Source organism: Peromyscus leucopus, chromosome 8a, assembly GCF_004664715.2.
Source record: "Peromyscus leucopus breed LL Stock chromosome 8a, UCI_PerLeu_2.1, whole genome shotgun sequence".
Lineage (NCBI taxonomy): Eukaryota > Metazoa > Chordata > Mammalia > Rodentia > Cricetidae > Peromyscus > Peromyscus leucopus.
Genome location: NC_051085.1, coordinates 5,075,144 through 5,094,770, shown reverse-complemented (window position 1 = coordinate 5,094,770; position 19,627 = coordinate 5,075,144). Strand labels below are relative to the sequence as shown.

Here is a 19,627-nt window from a genome sequence, read left to right as displayed (position 1 = left end):
CAAATAATATTTTGAAATCCACATAAAACCTGAGTTGAGCTATCAACTAAATTATTTCTAGATTGCCCTTCTAAAGTAAAATATCCTTAAGTGCCTCAAGGAAAGCAGAACTTCATGCAGCAATCGAAAACCTAAGCAAGGGACTGGAGAGGTAGCTCAGCAGTTAGAGCACGTGCTGCATCCCAGAGGACCAGAGTTCGGGTCCCGGCAGCCATGTCACTGGCTCCAGGGGACCCCAAATCCTCTTCTTGCCTCCATGGATACCTGTGTACATATTTGCAGACACAGGTGCAGACACACAGACAAATAAAAAGTAAAATAAATCTAAAGAAAAAAACCAGTCTGTTCATAGAGAATTCATCACAGCCAGGTTACGTAGTAAAGTGCTTCTTTGGGATGTGAGTGGAAACGAGAGTGAAAAATCTCACCTCATAGATATATCATGAAAAAATTTCTAATGATTAGAATGTTTCTTTTCTAGTTAATTTGTGGTATACAAATATTTACATTATAGAACACATATCCAAAGATTATCAGTCAAATATTTTCCCATTTTTTTTATAAAATAAAGATTCCCCTAAAGTAAAATTAACTCTGACACCCATCTCCCCATGTTGAATGAAGTCTACATTCCCCATAACCGACCTGGACCACGTGTCTGATGGAACCAATTACTACAGGTTTATCAGACTCTGCTTCTTCATCCAAAATGTCCTCCATGCCCCAGAGACCAGAGAGTTCCAATTCACCTTCTTCTAGAGCGATGGAGTGCCCTTCAAAATTGGCTTTCTCATACAAAATCCAACTGAGAACAAAACACAGAGAAGCCATTATCTGTCACCATGAGGCAGGTGTGATTACTTAATTCTGTCTAATACATACTGTACATCAGTAACTAGTAGAAATAGCATTAAGCTCTCCTTAAGACCAACCTCACTGGGTCTTATCAAGCCTCAGATAATTAAAAAACTATACAGGTGTTTGAAGGATGTTCGAGTTATCACTGTGCCCATGTTCATGGAACTGAGAGTGGAGACTGACCAGTAATCACAAGTGGTCTCTGGATGAACTTTCTCTTAGAGGGACTGTAATGCATACATCACAGTTGAATCAATGGATATATTGATACAAAGGACTATATGTATGTTAACAAAAAGATTCTCCCCAGCAACCACACAGCACCAAGAAAAACAGCCCAGCACATGGCCAGGGCTCACACCTTCACAAAGCTAGTAAGAGTTGCTAAAAGGGGGTCAGGACGATGGTCCAGCGGTTACGAGTGAGGACTGCTTTTGCAGAGGACTGAAGTTTGATTCCCAGCACACGTTCTGGGTGGCTCACAACCACCTATTATCTCCAGTTCCAGGGAATCTGCTACCTCTAGACTCCATGGGCACCTGCACTTACATGCCCTCACAAACACCCACACATACATATAATTAAAAATAAATCATCAGCCGGGCGGTGCATGCCTTTAATCCCAGCACTCGGGAGTCAGAGCCAGGAGGATCTCTGTGAGTTCGAGGCCAGCCTGGTCTACAGAGTGAAATCCAGGACAGGCACTAAAAAAACACAGAGAAACCCTGTCTTGAGAAAAAAAAACAAAAACAAATCATCAAAACATAACAAAAAAAGGTTGCAAAAGAGACAGTAACTCTCCTACTACAAACAAAACTGTCTTGTGAACTTTGTATCTAGCATAACTTTCAGTTTTCCAATTTGATAATGAAAGGACATTTTACTTTTCTAGTGAATATGTTCACTATTTAGAAACATATATTCAAATATTAAAAGTCCTGTTAGAAAAGATGTTGCATAACTAGTCAGGTGGAGATTTTAAAAAGCACAACTTTTTAGATCTCAGCTGGGTCTGGTGGTATATATCTGTCACTCTAGGTACTCCAGGCAATGAGGCAGAAGGACCACAGAGGAGCCACCTGGGGCTCCACAGTGAATCCAAGGCCAGGCTGGTAACTTGGCAAAATGATGCTTCAAAATGTAAAAAGGTGGCTGGGGACACAGCTCCACGGTCAAGTGCTTGCCTTGCCCCGCATGTGTGAGGTCAGTCCCCGAGTGACTCGTGTTTAATGCCTGCCACCGTGACCTCAGCCCGGTGTGTACATGAACAGTGCAGATAAACAAGATATTCTGATTTTGTTTGTAGTTTTCTTTACTCAGCACCCTGTGCATTTCTGAGAAACAACTCAAGCAGTTAAAAAAAAAAAAAAAGTTAGAAACTGTCAAAGTAGCCAGGCAGTGGTGGCGCACACCTTTAATCCCAGCACTTAGGAGGCAGAGACAGGTGGATCTCTGAGTTTGAGGCCAGCCTGGTCAACAGAGTTCCAGGATAGCCAGGGCTACACAGAGAAACCTTGTCTTGAAAAACCAAAAGAAAAAAAAAAAAAAAGAAGAAAGAAAGAAACTGCCAATGTATTTACATTTTCAATCTCTTAAAAATTTAGATTACTTCAACACTGAACTGTCAGAAATTTATTTATCTTTCCCTATAAATTTGGTTTGTTTATTTTGGTTTTTCAAGACAGGTTTTTTCTGTGTAGCCCTGGTTGTCCGGGAACTCACTCTGTAGACCAGCGTTGCCTTGAACTCAGAGATCTGCCTGCCTCTGTCTCCCCAGTGCTTGGTTTATTTCATTTTTTAATTATTGCCTGGGTGTGGTGGTGTATGCCTTTAACCCAGCACTTGGGAAGCAAAGACAGGCAGATCAGTCTCTGTTAGTTTAAGGCTACTCTGGTGTACACAGTGAGATCTTGTCTCAACATTTTAAATGTATTTGTTTGTATGTGCCTGTGCACATGAACTATGACTCTCAAGTGGAGATCAGAGGGCACCTGTGGAAATCAGTTCTCTTCCAGCATCATGTGTGTCCTAGGAATGGAGCTCAGCTCACCTCTACCCACTGAACTAGCTTGCCAGCTTTGTGACGAGTGTGTGAGTGCATGCGTGCATGTATGTGCATGTTTGATACTGGGTCTTGATACATAAGACCAGGCTGGCTGGGGACTCAGAGCAACTTTCTTTTAGCTTCCTGAGTGCTGGGATTATAGACATGAGCCACCACATCCAGCTCTGCTTGGAGGTTTTTTTTTTAACAGGTTTTAAAAAAAAAGATTTACTTATTTTTACACGTTTGGATTTTGTGTTGTTTTGCCTGCAAGTTTGTCTGGGCACTGTGTGCATGCAGTAAGTACCTGCAGAGGCCCGGAGAGGATGCTGGATCTCATGGGACTGGAGTTACAGTGTTGAGCCAACATGTGGGTGCTGGGAACCAAATCCAGGTCCTCTAGAAGAGCTGAGAGTGTCCTCACCACTAAGCCCATTGCTCCAGCCCCTAGCCACCTCGTTAGATACTCATGAGTCAAAACCATATGACGGGCCCCAATGCATCCGAAGCAATGTTATGTGGAGATATACGGGAAAGTAAGTTTGCTCTACTGTATTTTTCTGATTTGTCTATCATGAACACATATCACTTTTGTAATCAAAGCCATGTGTTAGACTCTCGTTCTTATCTTACCACCAACGGTGTGTTAAGTCGATTATGCTGAGAAAGACTCACTCATAAGTAAGCAGTGAGGTCCAAATAGTAATTGAGAAAGCCAACTCCTGTGGTAAGCTGCACCTGTACTGCACTCTAACACCCCTGCAAGCTGCACCTGCACTGCAGTGGACTAACACCCCTGCAAGCTGCACTGCACTGCAGTGGACTAACACCCCTGTAAGCTGCCCCTGCAGTGGACTAACACCCCTGTAAGCTGCACCTGTACTGGACTAACACCCCTGTAAGCTGCCCCTGCAGTGGACTAACACCCCTGTAAGCTGCACCTGTACTGGACTAACACCCCTGTAAGCTGCACCTGTACTGCACTCTAACACCCCTGCAAGCTGCACCTGCACTGCAGTGGACTAACACCCCTGCAAGCTGCACTGCAGTGGACTAACACCCCTGCAAGCTGCACTGCAGTGGACTAACACCCCTGCAAGCTGCACTGCAGTGGACTAACAGCCCTGCAAGCTGCACTGCAGTGGACTAACAGCCCTGCAAGCTGCACTGCAGTGGACTAACACCCCTGCAAGCTGCACTGCAGTGGACTAACACCCCTGCAGCTGCACTGCACTCTTACCATCCTCTGACAACTTTCACAAGTATCACCGGGGAGAGGCGCCAAGAGCTGCAGTCCTCCATGTCCCGGAACACCTCTATGCACTCCTCAGAGACATCAGGCTCACTGAAGATCACAATCTGCAAGGAAAAGAAAGTTGAAGCATTTTTGTCCCTTCATCAGACGAGAGAGAACCTGGACCAGAAACTGAAGTAACCTTACCTTCCCAGGCCGTGGATTGAGTTTATTATGCACACCTCCTCTAAGAGTCTGCAATCAGAGGAATGAGAATACAGTAAACAATTACAGCATGACAGGGGAGCTGTCCTCCACCTGAGCGCCTTTTAGTCAGAGCATATTTATTTCCATCGTTTGTCAGTACTGAAGTATACCTTGCTTTACACTCATTATGTTAGTGTTCCCTCTGAATTTACATGATTAAACTACCAGATTTTCCAAATGAATTTGCCATTCTAGCTTCTACTCATTAAAATGTCTAGAGTATTTCCACCAATACCAGAAAATTCAGGGCCCAAAAGTCAGAACTATGCTTTACATCAGTTCACCGAATGACTAACCAGGTTCTCTTCAAAGAATCTGAGTAACCTCAAATTAAAAAGAAGAAGAACAAAGAGAGAAATGGACTACATTAGTCATTTATTTAGAAAGAAGTGGATTTGATGTGTCCGTACGCACACCCTCCTTAGATCTATAAACACTGTGTTGCCACAGTAACCTCTCCATCATGTGACAAGTACTAGTCTAAACGAAATTGTGCACGGCAAGGCCTATGAGCACTCTCCTGCGACTGCAGCTATGGGAAAGGATGAGGCAGGAGGATCACAAACCCAAGGACCGCCTAGGCTACAAAGTGTTTATTTAGCAAGACATTTTTGTATCGAAACAAAAAAGTAAAAAGTGGGCCAGGGCTGTGGCACAGTGGCACGACACTCACCTAGCATGTGCAAGGCTGTGGGTTCAATCCCCAGGACAGCAAGAGAAAAAGGAAAAAAGAGGAGGTATAATATATTTCACAATGTACATGGCATGTGGTACTTTTTAAAAAGATTTATTTATTTTGGGTATGAATGTTTTATTTCCCTGCATGTATGTACATGTGACACGTGTCCACGGAAGTCAGAAGAGGGTGTTGGCTCCCCTGGAACTGTAGTTACTGATGGTTGGGAGCCACCAGGCATTTGCAGGGAATTGAACTCAGGTCCTCTGCAACAGCAACCAGTGCTCTTAACCACTGAGCCACCTCGCCAGTCCTGCACATGGTATTTTTAATCTCTCCTTTTTTGATGGACAAAGTACCTTTTTATATGGCTTCAGAAGTAATCATTTTCAAGATCACCTGGCAAGACCAGTAAAACCCGTAACGTGCAAGATAATAAAAATAATAATTATACATGTAAAAATATTACAAAACATGGGCTACTTCCCAGCTGAACAGGATGCCAATCCTGAGGTCTGCCTTTGATCACACCCTCTTGCCTCACACCAATGGACTATGACCACAAGGCCTGAGCACACCCCCCCCACACCCCACCCCACACCCACACCCCGGCCCCGGTGGATTATTGGAAAGAAAACAGCATGGGCTGACTTGCTGTGTGCACACAGGAGAAGTCAGTAAACTGAAGGAAAGACCTAAAATCTAAAACAAAAGCCAAGAAATACATTAAATATAAACTACAACTAGCAAAGCCTAAGACCTGAAGAAAGACATTTTGGAAAAAATTATAAAAAGCCGGCCAGGCAGTGGTGGCGCACACCTTTAATCCCAGCACTCAGGAAGCAGAGGCAGGTGAATCTCGGTGAGTTCAAGGCCAGCCTGGTCTACAAAGTGAGTTCCAGGACAGGCTTGAAAAAAAAGCTTAATAGAGAAACCCTGTCTCGAAAAACCAAACCAATATATGTATATATGTATATATATATATATGTATATGTATATATATATATATATATATATATCTCCTAGAAGCCAGTAAAACTATTTCATCTTTCATGCTGTCTGGCTTGGCTTCAGAGAGAAACTACTTTTTCCTGTTTCACATGTGTGTAATGTGCATGTGTGTTTATGTGTGTGAGCACACATATATGAGCATGGAGACCTGAGGCTGACTTTGGGAGTTGTCATTTATCACTTTATATATCACCTTATATATTGAGGCAAGGCCTCTCAATTGAATCCACAGCTTACCGGTGGGACTAGTCTAGCTAACAGGCTTGCTCTGGGGACCTTGTCTCTGCCCTTCCCAGCACTGGAATTACAGGTGGGTCATGGAAACGCACACGCACACGCACACCATTTACATGGGTTCTGGGGACCAACCAGTCCCCATGCCTGCTGTTGCTTGCAAAGCAACAGCTTTAATAATTGAGCAAACTCTCCAGCCTGAGAAAAAACTATTTTTAAAAGTCAGGTTCTGTCAAGTTACAGCCAAATAATAAATGATCTAAGAATAATTAACAGGAACAATGGCATAATGAATGGGAAATGGACTGGCAGAAATTTTGTGCCTGAGAGACACTGGTTTTTTGTTTTTGTCTTTGTTTTTAGAAAACGTTTAGGATTTCTATGTGGTACAGGTTGATAGTCAAAGGGTGATGAAACCGCCCCAGGAGACCAGGCCAATATGCCTGTATCCAAAGGCTGGAGCAGAAAGAACACGTGTTCAAGGCCAGCCTGGGTAAGTTAGTGAGACTGTAAGTAAAAGGGAGGCTGGAGAGCTTCATAGGCGCGTGTGTAGCTCTGGGCTCGTTCCCAGTGCTGGGGGCAGGGGAAGTGGGAGTAGGGGAGACGGGGAGGTTTGTCCCCAAGAAGCTTTCATGGCACCCCATGAGTTCAAAGCTATTTTCATAGCAACAAAAGGTTATCTGCCCTTTCTGGTCCTTTTCTCCGTGAGGCATATCTTCACTCTGAAGGCTACAGGACCTGCGTGTCTGTTTTCTGGTGATTTGTGTCCCCAGGACCAAGTTCTAATACAGACACATTGCCCAAATTAACAAAAGCTCTTTGGAGTTCTCAATCTTTAAAAGAAAGTGGGTCCTAGGACTGCAAAAGCTTGAAACCTACTAGTTTACAGAATCTATGAAAAAAGATCTTCATGTAGTACTGCTGAAAACCTGTGCGTGCGTGCGTGCGTGCGTATGTGTGTGCATTGCGCGTGTGCGTGCGTGTGTGTAGTCTTGCTATATAGTTCAGACAGGCCCCTGAACTTTCCTGCCTCAGCCTCCTGAGTGCTGTAATGGCAGACATGCTTCATCACAACTAGCCAACTGTATTATTTTGAAAACACCTCCAAAATCACAGTCCATGATGGGATTACAGCAAAAGCCACCACAACTCACTGCTGCTACAGCGCCCTGCTCAGGTGAAAGAGAGGGCCAGGTCTTTCCTGTGGTCTCCTCTCCACTTGCCTGGCAGCTGGCTCACAGCTGGGCCACTGCAAAGCAAGTGACATGTACAATCCCCTCCAACTTTTAAATAGCAAGCTTGGAAGCAGAAGGGCACAAATTAGCATGAAAACAGCTGGAGAGAGACTCACCAGCAGCAGCGTGCTTAGCACAAAAGGCCCTGGGTTCAGTCTTCAGCACCAGCAAAGAGAAAACCAGCCAGATCAGAGAGGAAAAAAATCAAAGTTGTATCTTGCAGTTCTCTCTGTTACACCGAGGGAAAGGATCCATGCAAACCAAACTTTATGCTCCTAACTTGAGGTTCCATTAGGTACTTTCCCAACTACCCAGCATGAGCAAGGATGCTTGTGGAGGAATGAGTGAAACCCCACAGCATAGGAGGAAGGAGAAGGGGACATCCTTTGGCTGGGTGGGGCCTTTGCAAATAGAGGAAGTTGTTTCACACATCTTCAAAATTCTAAATATAGCGCTGAGTGTTTTACGGAGAAGAAAACGGGTCTCTTAGGTCTCTGAACTCTCAAAGCATCTTTTCAATACTTCTTATAGTATGACATAGACGTTCACAAATGCCTTGAAACACATAACTTATTCTCCCTGCTGGACCACAAATGTTTCAGGGTGAGGGTGTCTTTTCTTTCTTGGAACCTCAGAGTTCCTCATATACAGATTTAAAAGTATTTGGTGAAGAAAAAAAAGCTGGGTGGTTGGTGGTGCACTCCTTTAATCCCAGCACTGGGAAGCAGAAGCAGGTGAATTTCTGTGAGTTCAAGACCAGCCTGGTCTACAGAGATAGTTCCATGACAGCCTACACAAAGAAACCCTGTCTCAAAAACAAAACAAAACAAAACAAAAAAACACCACCAACAAAAATAAATAAAACAAAACTACATGGTGAACAAACAGGAAACTATTGCACACAAACAACCACCTTTTAAACACAGCCCGAGCCCCTCACTGCCTCCTAGTCTTAGAAACACCAACTAAGTAACAGTTGGTACTTACCATGGGATCTGCTAATGAAATTCCAGAAAAAGAAAGGCCTGGGTCATACCGGCTGAGTTTGAAAAGGCCCAAGACGTCTGTGTCAGTGGCCCCAATGTTCGGCACATTTGACTTAAGAACATTCTCGATAAGGTTAGGCTTTTCCATGTCATCACAGTTCTTCAGTGTGGGTAAGTCAGAACGTTTGTACTCTGGCAAGGGTAGGTTGCTCCGAGAATTCAGGTCTTCCTTGCTCTCCTCTCTCTGCTTTTCCATGGGGCTTGGACTTTTCAAACTCGGATGAGATGTATTTGATGAGTTGAAATTGAAGACCTTTAAGGAGTTGTGGGGTGCAAGATGTGGTTGCTCTTTGTCTGAGCCACAGGGCGGGTCTCCCTCCTTCCTGGGCTGTGCCGCTGAAGACTGAGGTACAGAGCTGTTCTGGGAAGTGCTAAAAGATGTGGTCATGGTGTTGACTGACGTCACAGAGGGAGAAAAGATCTTGTCTTGTGGCAGAGAAGAAAGCATGCTTGAGAACAGCGTGCTTTTCTCTAGCCTCGACCGCTTCACTCCAAGGTTGGTGATGTCCCTGTTCTCCTTGTCATTCATGTCTGACGTGGGCTGAGGCTCACTCTTCCCATTGGTGTTAGTGTGCAAGGACTTGAAGAGGACACTCTGCTCGGTGGAGGCACGCTTCGCTCTCAGTTTGGATAAGGGGTCCTGGTTCTGCATCAAGTGCAAAGCCGGCGACAACTCTGGCTGGCTCTCCTTCTTTTTCCCCAAGCCAATGGTGAACACGTTGGGATCAAACACCTTTTCCAAACTGTCCTCGTGAATCGGAGGCATGGCGAAATGAGGCGCTGGCGAGTTTGGGATCCTGGCCTTCTTTTTTTTCTGGGGCACACATACTGTGCTGTCCATATTTTTAATAATTTCAGTGAATTTTTCCATATCAGAAGAAGAATCAAGGACACTATCGTCACTACTAGCAGAAACGTTCAAAAGACTGGTAGGGGTATTCCGGCCGGTGACATTTTGGCCTGGCCTTTGGGGACTTTCCGAATGACTTTTGCTGCTGGGAGAGTGGCTGGGGCTGAACTCGGCTGTCAGGGTAGTCCCACTGCTCTGACTCTGAGTTTGGACAGGCAGAGCCTTCTCGGGTCCTGGCTCTAGGATGTGCGGGCCAGACTGTGCCGCACGCTCCTCTCTGCGGTGGGTGTGCGCAGGTGATGTGCCGGGTACACCCCTGTGCTCGGGAGAACAAGGGACCACGGAAACCACTTCAAACTCATGATTGTGACAACTTGGCAGATGCACCTCTCTAACTTCAGAGCTTTCTGAGGTGACCTGAGAACTCACATCCTGAGGGCTCTCCACAGGAAGCACAAAGGACCGGACCTGGACGAGGACCTTGGATGGACACTCATTCCCCACAGTTTCTGGGCTGTGCTCTGGGGATGAAGTGGGGCTGGCTTCTCCCCGTCCAAGTTTGGAGACTGGCATTTTCTCAGTGTGAGGAGACATCGGCAAATCACATTCATTGTGGTTCTCTGACACTTTTAGATCAGCGCATGGAAAACTGCGTATGGGAACTTGAACGCAGCCATCTTGGAGAGTGTCCTCAGGAATGGGAGCAGAAGGCAGGCAAGAAGACTCCCTGGATGACTCAGATGCAGGCTGTGAGTCAGAAAATGCACCCTGTGGCTTTGGGGGAGGCTCTGTGGCATTAAGAACGGCAGGGATGTCCTGTGCTGTACTACTCACATTGTCAAATACATGTTTTTTTCTGTCAGCAGCCTCTGGGCGGTCCTCTCCTGAGAGCTCAGGGTCTGTCACAGGAACCACGGCAGTGGGTACTAGCTGTGAAGGACAGGCAGCATCTGTTTGTACATCTGCCTTATCACTTTGATCAGGCTCAGGGCAGAGGACCTGATCCTCGGTGGGCTCTCCTCCCCCTCCTCTGGCGACTGGAAGAAGGTCTTCTCCGGAGTTAGGGATTTCTGTGCCCTTGGCTTCTGCGGATGGTTCCTTGGCCACCAGGCCATTCTGGTGGCTGGTTGACAAGGCTTTCTTTTCAGGTTGCTCCATTTCTTTGGCTTTCTTGGCTAGGTTTAGCTTAGCCCTCCCAACAAATGTCTTATTAGAGGGAGGATTGTTCCTCGTGCTGCGGATGTCGGGGTGTCTGGGGCTACTGTTAGCCCGCTTGTTTTCAAATAAGGAGATTTTGTTGGCAGTGTTTCCTTTATGAACCGGCTGGCTAAACGGACTGTGCTCATTTCCCAAACTGTCGGGATTCTTCGGGGTTTTCAGATTTAGTTCCACATGTTTGGGTCTAGCGGGGCTGCAAGAAAAAAAGCAAAGACAGTTGGCCGCCAGCCTGACGTTACCCGAACATGTAAACCAGCTCACAAAAGACCACAAAGTCTGTATCCTCCAGGTGGAGATTTGCTTTTCCATGGCACTTCCTAAACAATCCTACAAATACTAGGGAGTATTTTTAAGGGCTCTCTTACTTGCATATGACAGAAGAGATTATATAGCTGTCTAAGAAGCTATTAACTTACCAAGTATTAATATGTATTCACAGTGATTGGCACTAGAATTGGAAGACATTACAAGGCATAAAAAAACTTTAAAACAAATTTAAATATTTAATACATTCCCATATTTTAAATATGTAGATGAGTTTCCCAGATATCAATTGTGTGTTTTTTATTTTGTTGTAATGCTTTATTCACCTTTATTTTTGGGGGGACAAGGTGTCATGTGGTTCAGGCAGGCCTCGAGCTCACTGCTTGGCTGAAGATAACCTTGAATTCCTGATCTTCCTGCCTCTACCTCCCAAGTACTGGGATTATAGGCATGAGCCACCAGGCCCAATCATCCCATAATTTTTTAAAAACTATCTTGGGGAGAGGAGAGAAGAGATGGTTCAGCAGTTAAGAGCACTGACTCTTAACTGAGTTCGATTCCCAGCACCCACAAGCCAACTCAAAAACAATTATAACTCCAGTTCCTTGGGAAATCCATCACCCTCTTCTGGCCTGTGTGGGCATTGCATGCATGTAAACACATACAGGTAAAACACCCATACACATCAAATTAAATTAAAATTTTAGCTGGGCGGTGGTGGCACATGCCTTTAATCCCGGCACTTGGGAGGCAGAAGCAGGAGGATCTCTGTGAGTTCAAAGCCAGCCTGGACTACAGAGGGAGTTCCAGAAAAGGCTCAAAGCTACACAGAGAAACCCTGTCTCAAAAAAACAAAAAACAAAAAAATCAAAATTTTAAAAAGAAAAAGAAAAAAACAGTTATAAGCCACTAAGCTGCTGTTAAAAAACTACTTGAAAAGGTAGATTATAAAACATATTCAAGGCTGGAGAGATGGCTCAGAGGTTAAGAGCACTGGCTGTTCTTCCAGAGGTCCTGAGTTCAATTCCCAGCAAACACATGGTGGCTCACAACCATCTGTTATGAGATCTGGTGCCCTTTTCTGGCGTGCAGTCATACACTGCATACATAATAAATAAAACTTTTTTTTAAAAAAAGAATAAAACATATTCATCTAGTATTGCCTCTTAGGACATTTTGTTCCTGCCATCCATCCCATTAAAATTTTTCTAATGTATGATGTGTCCACTATCTGAAATTTGTATTGTATGTATGTATGTATGTATGTATGTGTGTGCCTGTGTGTGTCTGTGTGATTCAGAGGACAACCATGGGTGTCACACCTCTACCATGTTGAGAAAAGCCTCTGGACGTTCACTGCTGCATACACCATGCTCTCAGGCCAGGGAGCTGCCAGGCATTTTCTTGGCTTCCATCTGGATACAGGAGTGCTGGGATTATAGACACACTCCCGCCACCAGCTTTTACATGGGTCTTGGGAGTGGAACTCAGCTCCTTACTCTGTCTCTGAGCTGTCTCTCCTGACCTGGAAAGTAGTTTTAATCATTCATAAACCTGCTGTGCACATTCTGCCTCATTCCCAACGGCTTCATACGCATAAATATTTTACTCGAATGGAAACTGCCGTGTTCAAGGGGCTTGGCAGCTTGCCTCTTGCTAGGAAAAAAAGGTGAGTTACCCTCAGAACTTACAGGTCCTTGAAATTTCTTCCTTAAAAAGCTTTTTAATGTCTGTGTACAATTCCATCATATGGCTATACCATAACTTGTTTACTCTAAGGCAGTCTCTCCTCTCACTCACATTTCTTAGGTCTAATGACTTAGTACTGGAAATAATGCCTTTGGATGGACACAGTGTGTTCTTTCATAGAAACAAAATGTGTTCTGTTGGCATTTGCTGGCCCTGGCCCCAGCCCTGGCTCTCACACTAATATCCATGTGAACATAGCCAATTTATTTCACATCTCTGGCCTATTCTCTTCTGTACCTGTAACTTAAAGGTAACACAAAACACCTAAATGATAAAGAATAGGGTCATTTTTATTTCACCAGAAACTTATGGTTAAGGGAATTTTTGGAAGTCCCCTTGAGGGTTTACTCTAGGGCTAAGAGAGGCTGCAGGCCCGGGAGGCTCCCCACGGCTGCTGTCAGTCAAAATCATCCCCACTTTTCTGTTTTTATGAACCATTTTATATAAGTGTTCCTCAGGGCAGACAGAGGGGCTTGTCAGTTCGTCGTAAAGGAAAATCCACTGCTTGCCAAGCACTTGACAAATTACTTAATTTGGTTTACCCCGTGTACAGCTCGTATGTTCTGTTCAATGAGTTATCGGGTCTAACAGATAAGGAAATCCCAAGCTCTCCAGACTGGCATCACACACCTCAGAGTCCCAAGAAGGTGGGGCCTGCTGAGCCTCCAGAGGGATAGGATGCGAAGCCCAGGTTAGCTCCCTGATTTGGATATGTGTTCATAAATTTCTCTAGGTACTGCTTTCTCCATTATCTCCTTAAATACCCAGGCTTGCTTATTGCCGGCTCACATCTTAAATTTAAAAGCCAAATAAAATCCAGACTTGGTGGCCATTGCCTGTAATCTGGAGGCAGGAGAATCAGGAGTTCAAGGTCATCCCTGGCAACCAGAGTGAGCTAGGCTATATGAGAGAGACCCTGTCTCAAAAAAGCAAAAACAGAAAAGCAAGCTTCAGGATTGAAGTCTGAGCCAGGGAGACGAGAAGAAACACAGGGTTTGCGAGTGCTGTATTAATTAACTAATGAGCAAAGGCAACATACCCCGAATATTAAAAAAAAAAAAAAAAAAAAAAATCTGGCCAGTCAGCACGAGGAGGAGCACCGAGTGGACATCAAAGCCCACTAGGGGACGTGAGTGGAAAGCACCCCAGGTGAGCCCATGGCTCCCTGAAGGGTAGGAAGCAGATCTGCTCATTAAAGATTTACACAGGATCAAAACACCTTTTACAACTCAAACTCTCTACCATTAAGTTGTGTTACCAAGAGTCACTGCAATTAACCCAGTTGGGGCTGATTAAAAGGAAGACTCCTGTAATTCCTGTTGTAATGCCTTCATTATGACGTGAGAGGGAGTCCAAAGGGCCTAGGCGACGCTATAAAAGGAAGAGCCTCCCTGTTTTAACATATCCCTTTAAGAATTTCAGTGCTCCATAGAGAATGTGAAGAAATCACTTTTCTAACAGGACTCAGTCATCATTTTTCAAGGGATATTTGGGTCTTTTGGGTTTTGTTGTTTGTTTTTTTAACTCCTTGACCAGATGACCCCACCCTCCCCAAGCCAGGCTCACATCTAGTCCTGTAAAGTAGCAGAATGGCCTTGAGTTCCAGGCCAGCCTCAGCTACTTGGTGAGCTAGGAGCCACCCTGGGCTACAGGGTGAGACCATCAAAGAAACAAATCAGAGTCTGCCCACATCTTTGCCTAAAATCCAGCGGTAACAGGACTAAAGGGTCTGAAAGCCCCCGTCAGACTGGCAGGCCAAAGAACCACATCAAATTCTTAATTTTCCACATAGGCACTGTACGGAAGATATTTAAATAAAACCATTGGTGAAGAAACAAGTAAAAAAAATAGCCAGTAGTGAGAAAAAAGACACTTGGCTCAGTTCAGATAGGACACAGACCCAGAGAAGAGCTCCTTTGTGAGATCCCTTCCTGGACTTGTTTACGGGTCCCTCAACAGTGTAACTTTTCAGGTTTTTCCACTGCTGTCTTCTGATTGGACGACAGGTAGAGCGTCCGGCCGGGTTTCTCTCAGCGAGGCTTAGCAGGTTTCTGGGTTCCGTCACACTCTCTTCCACAAATAATGGGCATCATTCACGCAGGTTACTTTCCTGACACTACCGTTACAGAATAAATGGCCGATTATGTCAAAGGCCTCCAGGCTGCCAGCTGGTGAGGTAGCTCTACGTTATTCATTAAGCACCTTTCCCTCCTGGCGTCCAAAGAGACCTGTTTCAATGCTTACTCCTTTTAAGAAATCAAATAAATAGAATGAAACCGTTCAGTTAAAAAAAATTGGCCAGCTTTTTTGATCAACGTGTGAATCGAGGTAGGAAAAACTTGAGCACTCAATACTTTTCACCTGCTGGGATGACCAGTTCTGTAGGGAGCCCTCCCTGTCTTGTTCTATCCACACAGATCAGTTACCATCAAGCTACAAGCCCAGGCGCCTCCAGGAAACCAGTGACTTCTTGTACCCCCAGAACACTTAAGACCGCAAAACGCACTCGGGCGGTCTTTATTTGATTTGTGTGCTTCCTACTGCCACAAGGGGGGCGTAAAGATGTTGAGGGCAACAGACTGAATCACAGGTGTGGCTCATGTCCCCCCCATAGCACACAGAACAAAGGGCACTCAATAGATACTTGCGAAATTGCTTAACTTAAAGCACGCAAGTACTGTCAATTATTTTGAGTCCTTTCACTTAGGTAATATTTTAGCAATAACAGCGACCATCTCAATAACAGAAAAGTTATTTCCAGTCCAGAAACAAAAATACCAACAGCTTCCCTAGATCACAGAAGGGAGAATTATTAGAGACTTCCTTTAAGCTTACTTTGGACAACAATGTACTAACTTTCATTAAAAATTCTATTAAAGTCTCCCCTGTCAAAGCCACTGGGTCACTCAAAATGTTGCTGGCTCCCTGTGACTACCCTGAAATACCCCTGTACACTTTGGATAAGGAATATAATTAGCTAAATGGAGCCGTTAAGTCTTATCGCTGCTGTTTATATAAACACCGCGCCTCAAGGGATATCCTATTTTTGCATTCATTTAACTTAGATCTTATATTAAAGCAGGAATTAACCGTGGAGGCTGCCAAGTGTGTCATGGCTCTCTCTGCAAACAGCTTAACACACAGACTACAGACAGCCGTACAACTCTGAGCAGCGCCCCTGCCCAGGGGTTGACTCCGCGGGTACTTACAGGGTCACTTTAGTGGTCACAGTCGACCTGCCCACGCCGAAATGGTTCCTGGGCTTCAGGCCGTCGGCGTCGGACGCTCCTGCTCCCCTGCCCGACTCTCGGCTGCGGCCGCCGTCGCCCCGGCCGTCGAAGTGGTGGGGCAGCGGGCCTCTCTTGTGCTCGGGCTTGATCTCGGGCAGCAGCGAGCTGCTCCTGACAGTGAGCTCGCGCGGGACGACGCGGCCCGCCTCCTCCCCGCCGCCGTCCGCCGCGGCTGGCGCCCTCTTGGGTGGGGACTCCTTGGCCGGAGCGCGCGGGCCGCCGCTGGGTACCGCCTCGGGGACGCGGCTGCGGCCCCTCCGCTTGGTGGGCGACGAGGCGGGCGGCAGCTGCTTGCCGCGGTCCGGCTCCCCTCGGAGCTGTCCCCGGGGGCTGGCGCTGGCCTTGGGCTCCGGGCTGGTGACGGAGGCTGCGCCCGCGTCGGGAGTCGCGTGTGCCGATTTCACTTTCCTTTCCGCCGAGCCGTTCTCAGCGGCCGCGTCTGGCGCCACCTCGTCGTCGAACACCGCGTCGTCCTTTGCCGAGCTCTCGGGCACCACGGCGTCCGCGCCCGGGGAGTCCGTGGATTTCTGCGACTTCCTCCGCCGGCCCGATCGGCGGCCGCTTGACCTCTTCTCCATGTCGTCTGAATCGTCGCAATCGTCTGTCCCCGGAGCTATCGGGACCGGCTCGTCCACCTGCGCCACCTCAGTCTTGCTCAAGTAGATGTCCAATGTTAGCACTTTGGAGGGATGCGCGCGGTCGACGGACCGGGCTGTGCGGCTGGTCTCTGCGCCCAGGGAGGGAGGCTCACCTGGCGCAACCGCTTCCCCAGGGCCCCCCAGAGAGCCCGCTTCGGCACCCACGCCGGGGGCTCCGTCGGGGGCCTCTCCTAGTCCTCCCACGAGGCGCTGCTCAGGCGGCGACCCCGACACACCCCTCGCTGTCTCTGGTTGGAGGCCAGCGCCTGGCAACGCGTCCTCCCCCGGACTGCGGGCAGGCGTCTCTGCGCTCTCCTGCCCGGAGCAATTCCCTGGTGAGGAATGCAGCTCCTTGGCAGCGGTGGTGGCATTTGGGAAAGTCTCTCCCTCTGCCTGTAGAGGTTCTAATTGGGCTGAATCACTGCCATGGCACTGCTGCACAACCCCTACACTGTTGCCGGTGCAAGGTGACAGTTCGGCGTCGCAGGGGTTGTCTGAACACAGCTCTCCGCAGGCTGGCCCTCTGCCTCCTGCCCGGAACCCGCCGCGCCCGCGTCGGTTGGCTTTGGTTGGGTGCCCTGAGCCTTATTTTTCTCACTCTCTGTTTCAGGGAGTTTGGCAGAGGCTGATTTGGTGGGACTCTCTAGCCCGTTCCTGGTGTTCCTTCTCCTTCCAGCCGTAAAAAGAGTGCCAAGTTTCCCCAACACTGGCTTCCTTCTGCTGTCTTCTGGTGGTTGTGCTCTGGACTGGAAAATAAGAGGACAGGGAGAGAAAACATGAGAATCCGTTTTGTTCCCCTTTGGTATGTTACAAAACTGCTGGGAACCAACCTGGCAATAGACCAGGTGTAGCTGAAAATAAAAAGGTAGAGCTAGGCGTGGTGGCGCACGACTGTCTGGTCTTTATTATGTTCTAACAACAACAACAACAAAAAAAAAAAAAAACTATTTGAGATAGGGTCTCACCACGTAACTCTGTCTGTCCTGGAACTCATCATATAGACCAGGCTGGCCTTGAACTCACAAAGACCCGCCTACTTCTGCCCACTGGATGCTGGGGTTAAAGACATGCATGCACATCTGCGTGGCTAAATTTTCTTGTATTTTTGGTTGTGAGCCTAGCCTTTAACCGGTGAGCCATCTCTCCAGCCCTAAATTTCTTTTCCTTAAACTCATTTTCGAAGCTACATTACTTAGAATAGTATTTCGTTATAAGTGTTTTTAGTTCGAAGAGTCCAATTACCACATGTATACAGTAAACAATTCCCAGTGCTCACTGGCTTCAGCTTTGTATCTCCTTCCTTAATAAAAATGCAAATTTAAAGCAACCAAGCATGATTTCGGGAGCCCCGCGGCTCGCCGCCCCCCACCGCCCCGCCCCGCGCCCAAATATCTTAGGGAGGAATTTTTTGCAGAAACACCTCCCCTTCTTTTCTGGGAGGGGGTGGATTGGGAGTGGCGCCAGGAAAAACTACCATTGGCTTTCAGGAAAACACCTGGGCTTAACCCAAAGCAAAGGTACAGGAATGCAGCACCTGGCCCCGCCCGGCGGGGTCGCGCTCACCCAATGGGGCCCGCGTGCCTGCGTTCAAACCGCGCGGGCGGCAGAGCGCCGTCCCGCCCCTTCCCAGCTCACCCCGGGGCTTCACCTGGGAGTCTGAGTCCCGGGCCGAGTGGGAGGGGCAGGCGGAGGGCACCTCCCACGGGGGGAGGATCCTGGAAAGCTAGCCTGGCTAACACCGCCTGCGGGGTGGGGTGGGGGAGCTACAACCCGTACCCGGAGTTGCAAATCCTCAGCCAGCTTGCTGCAGATCAGTGAAAGCAAGGATAACCCACAAAGAGGCTGGCGACTAGGAATGGTGGGTTAGGGGGTTGTGGGGCTGGAAAGGGAGGGAGCCGAGAGCCACTCTTGGCTCCCTGGCAGCTTGTGAATCTGATCAGCCCAACTCACCCCAACCTCTTACCTAAGGACAGACAGTTCCGTAAGAGGCAACCCTTAAACTAAAAACCCAGGTGAGAGCCTAAGCCCTGAGGAGGCAGCCAGTACAGGGTGATACTGATTCTCCACTGAGGGATTCCTGCAGCAGTCAACACAGATCCTTTCATCTGAGCTACAAGCGCAGCCAAGGGAGTTCCGGGATTGTGGGAAAATGGAAAAAGCCTGGGTAGTAAGTGCACGCGATCAAGAGTGAACACGCATCTGTTGGGGCAGTCTGGCAGCATTACGTCTTGTAACCCGGTTGCAGCCTAGTGAGGTAATGTGTTACCTACAGTGATGGGGAAAAGATGTCCAAAGGCTGGGACACAAACAAAATGTGCTGAGGGCAGGGCCAATAAAGTCAGAATTCAAACCCATACCTTCCAGTTCAACTAAGGCTCCTTCTAGTCTATCACAAAGGATACACGGGTGCAGAGGGAACCCGGAAACCCCAGTAGTCCCAGGTAAAAACCCCAGGCTACCCAGACCCAGACCCGCAGTTAGTGCTCCAGGGTGGCTGAGATGAGATCAGATAGGTTCACCAGAGAGCTGCGACAGAGGAGACTGATAAAAGAAGAAGCCACCCAGAGCTCCCGAGACTGGCTTCTAAAATCTACCCAGATTTGGCTTAATCCAGTTGCTCGATGCTTATGGAAATAATGGAGGAAGAATTGGGTGTGGCTTAAAAACTACACTAAAGCATCCTGGCTTTCTAAAGAAACATTTGGTTTTTGGTTTTTCTAAACATGATTTCCAAGTATAATACTGCCCACTGAGTCCTGCTTAGGTACTAGACACTTACAAAATGATTTACACATTCATCTTTCCAACAGCCCTTAAGATTATATGTGTGTGTGTGTGTGTGTGTGTGTGTGTGTGTGTGTGTGTCCAAAGCTGCCTAGCCCGGGAAGTCCGTCCAACTCTGGAAATAGAGCCCTTTGTTTCTGTGCCTGGACAGGCCATCAAGCATACTCTGAAAAAGTAGACAGGAAAACAGTCTTGAGTCCATTGGCCCAATTCCAGTCCCTGTCAAAAT

The 19,627-nt window shown here is 47.1% G+C and overlaps 1 protein-coding gene across 1 annotated transcript in view; it reads right to left on the bottom strand.

Annotated features, from left to right (window-relative positions):
- The window catches only part of Crybg1 (crystallin beta-gamma domain containing 1), a 189,229-nt gene that overhangs the window by 39,563 nt on the left and 130,039 nt on the right, over positions 1-19,627 (bottom strand). Inside the window, 6 exon segments of the mRNA XM_028894929.2 lie at positions 646-805; positions 4,143-4,261; positions 4,344-4,391; positions 8,547-10,866; positions 15,896-17,108; positions 17,111-17,360. Of these exon segments, the coding sequence (XP_028750762.2) occupies positions 646-805; positions 4,143-4,261; positions 4,344-4,391; positions 8,547-10,866; positions 15,896-17,108; positions 17,111-17,360 (4,110 nt within the window).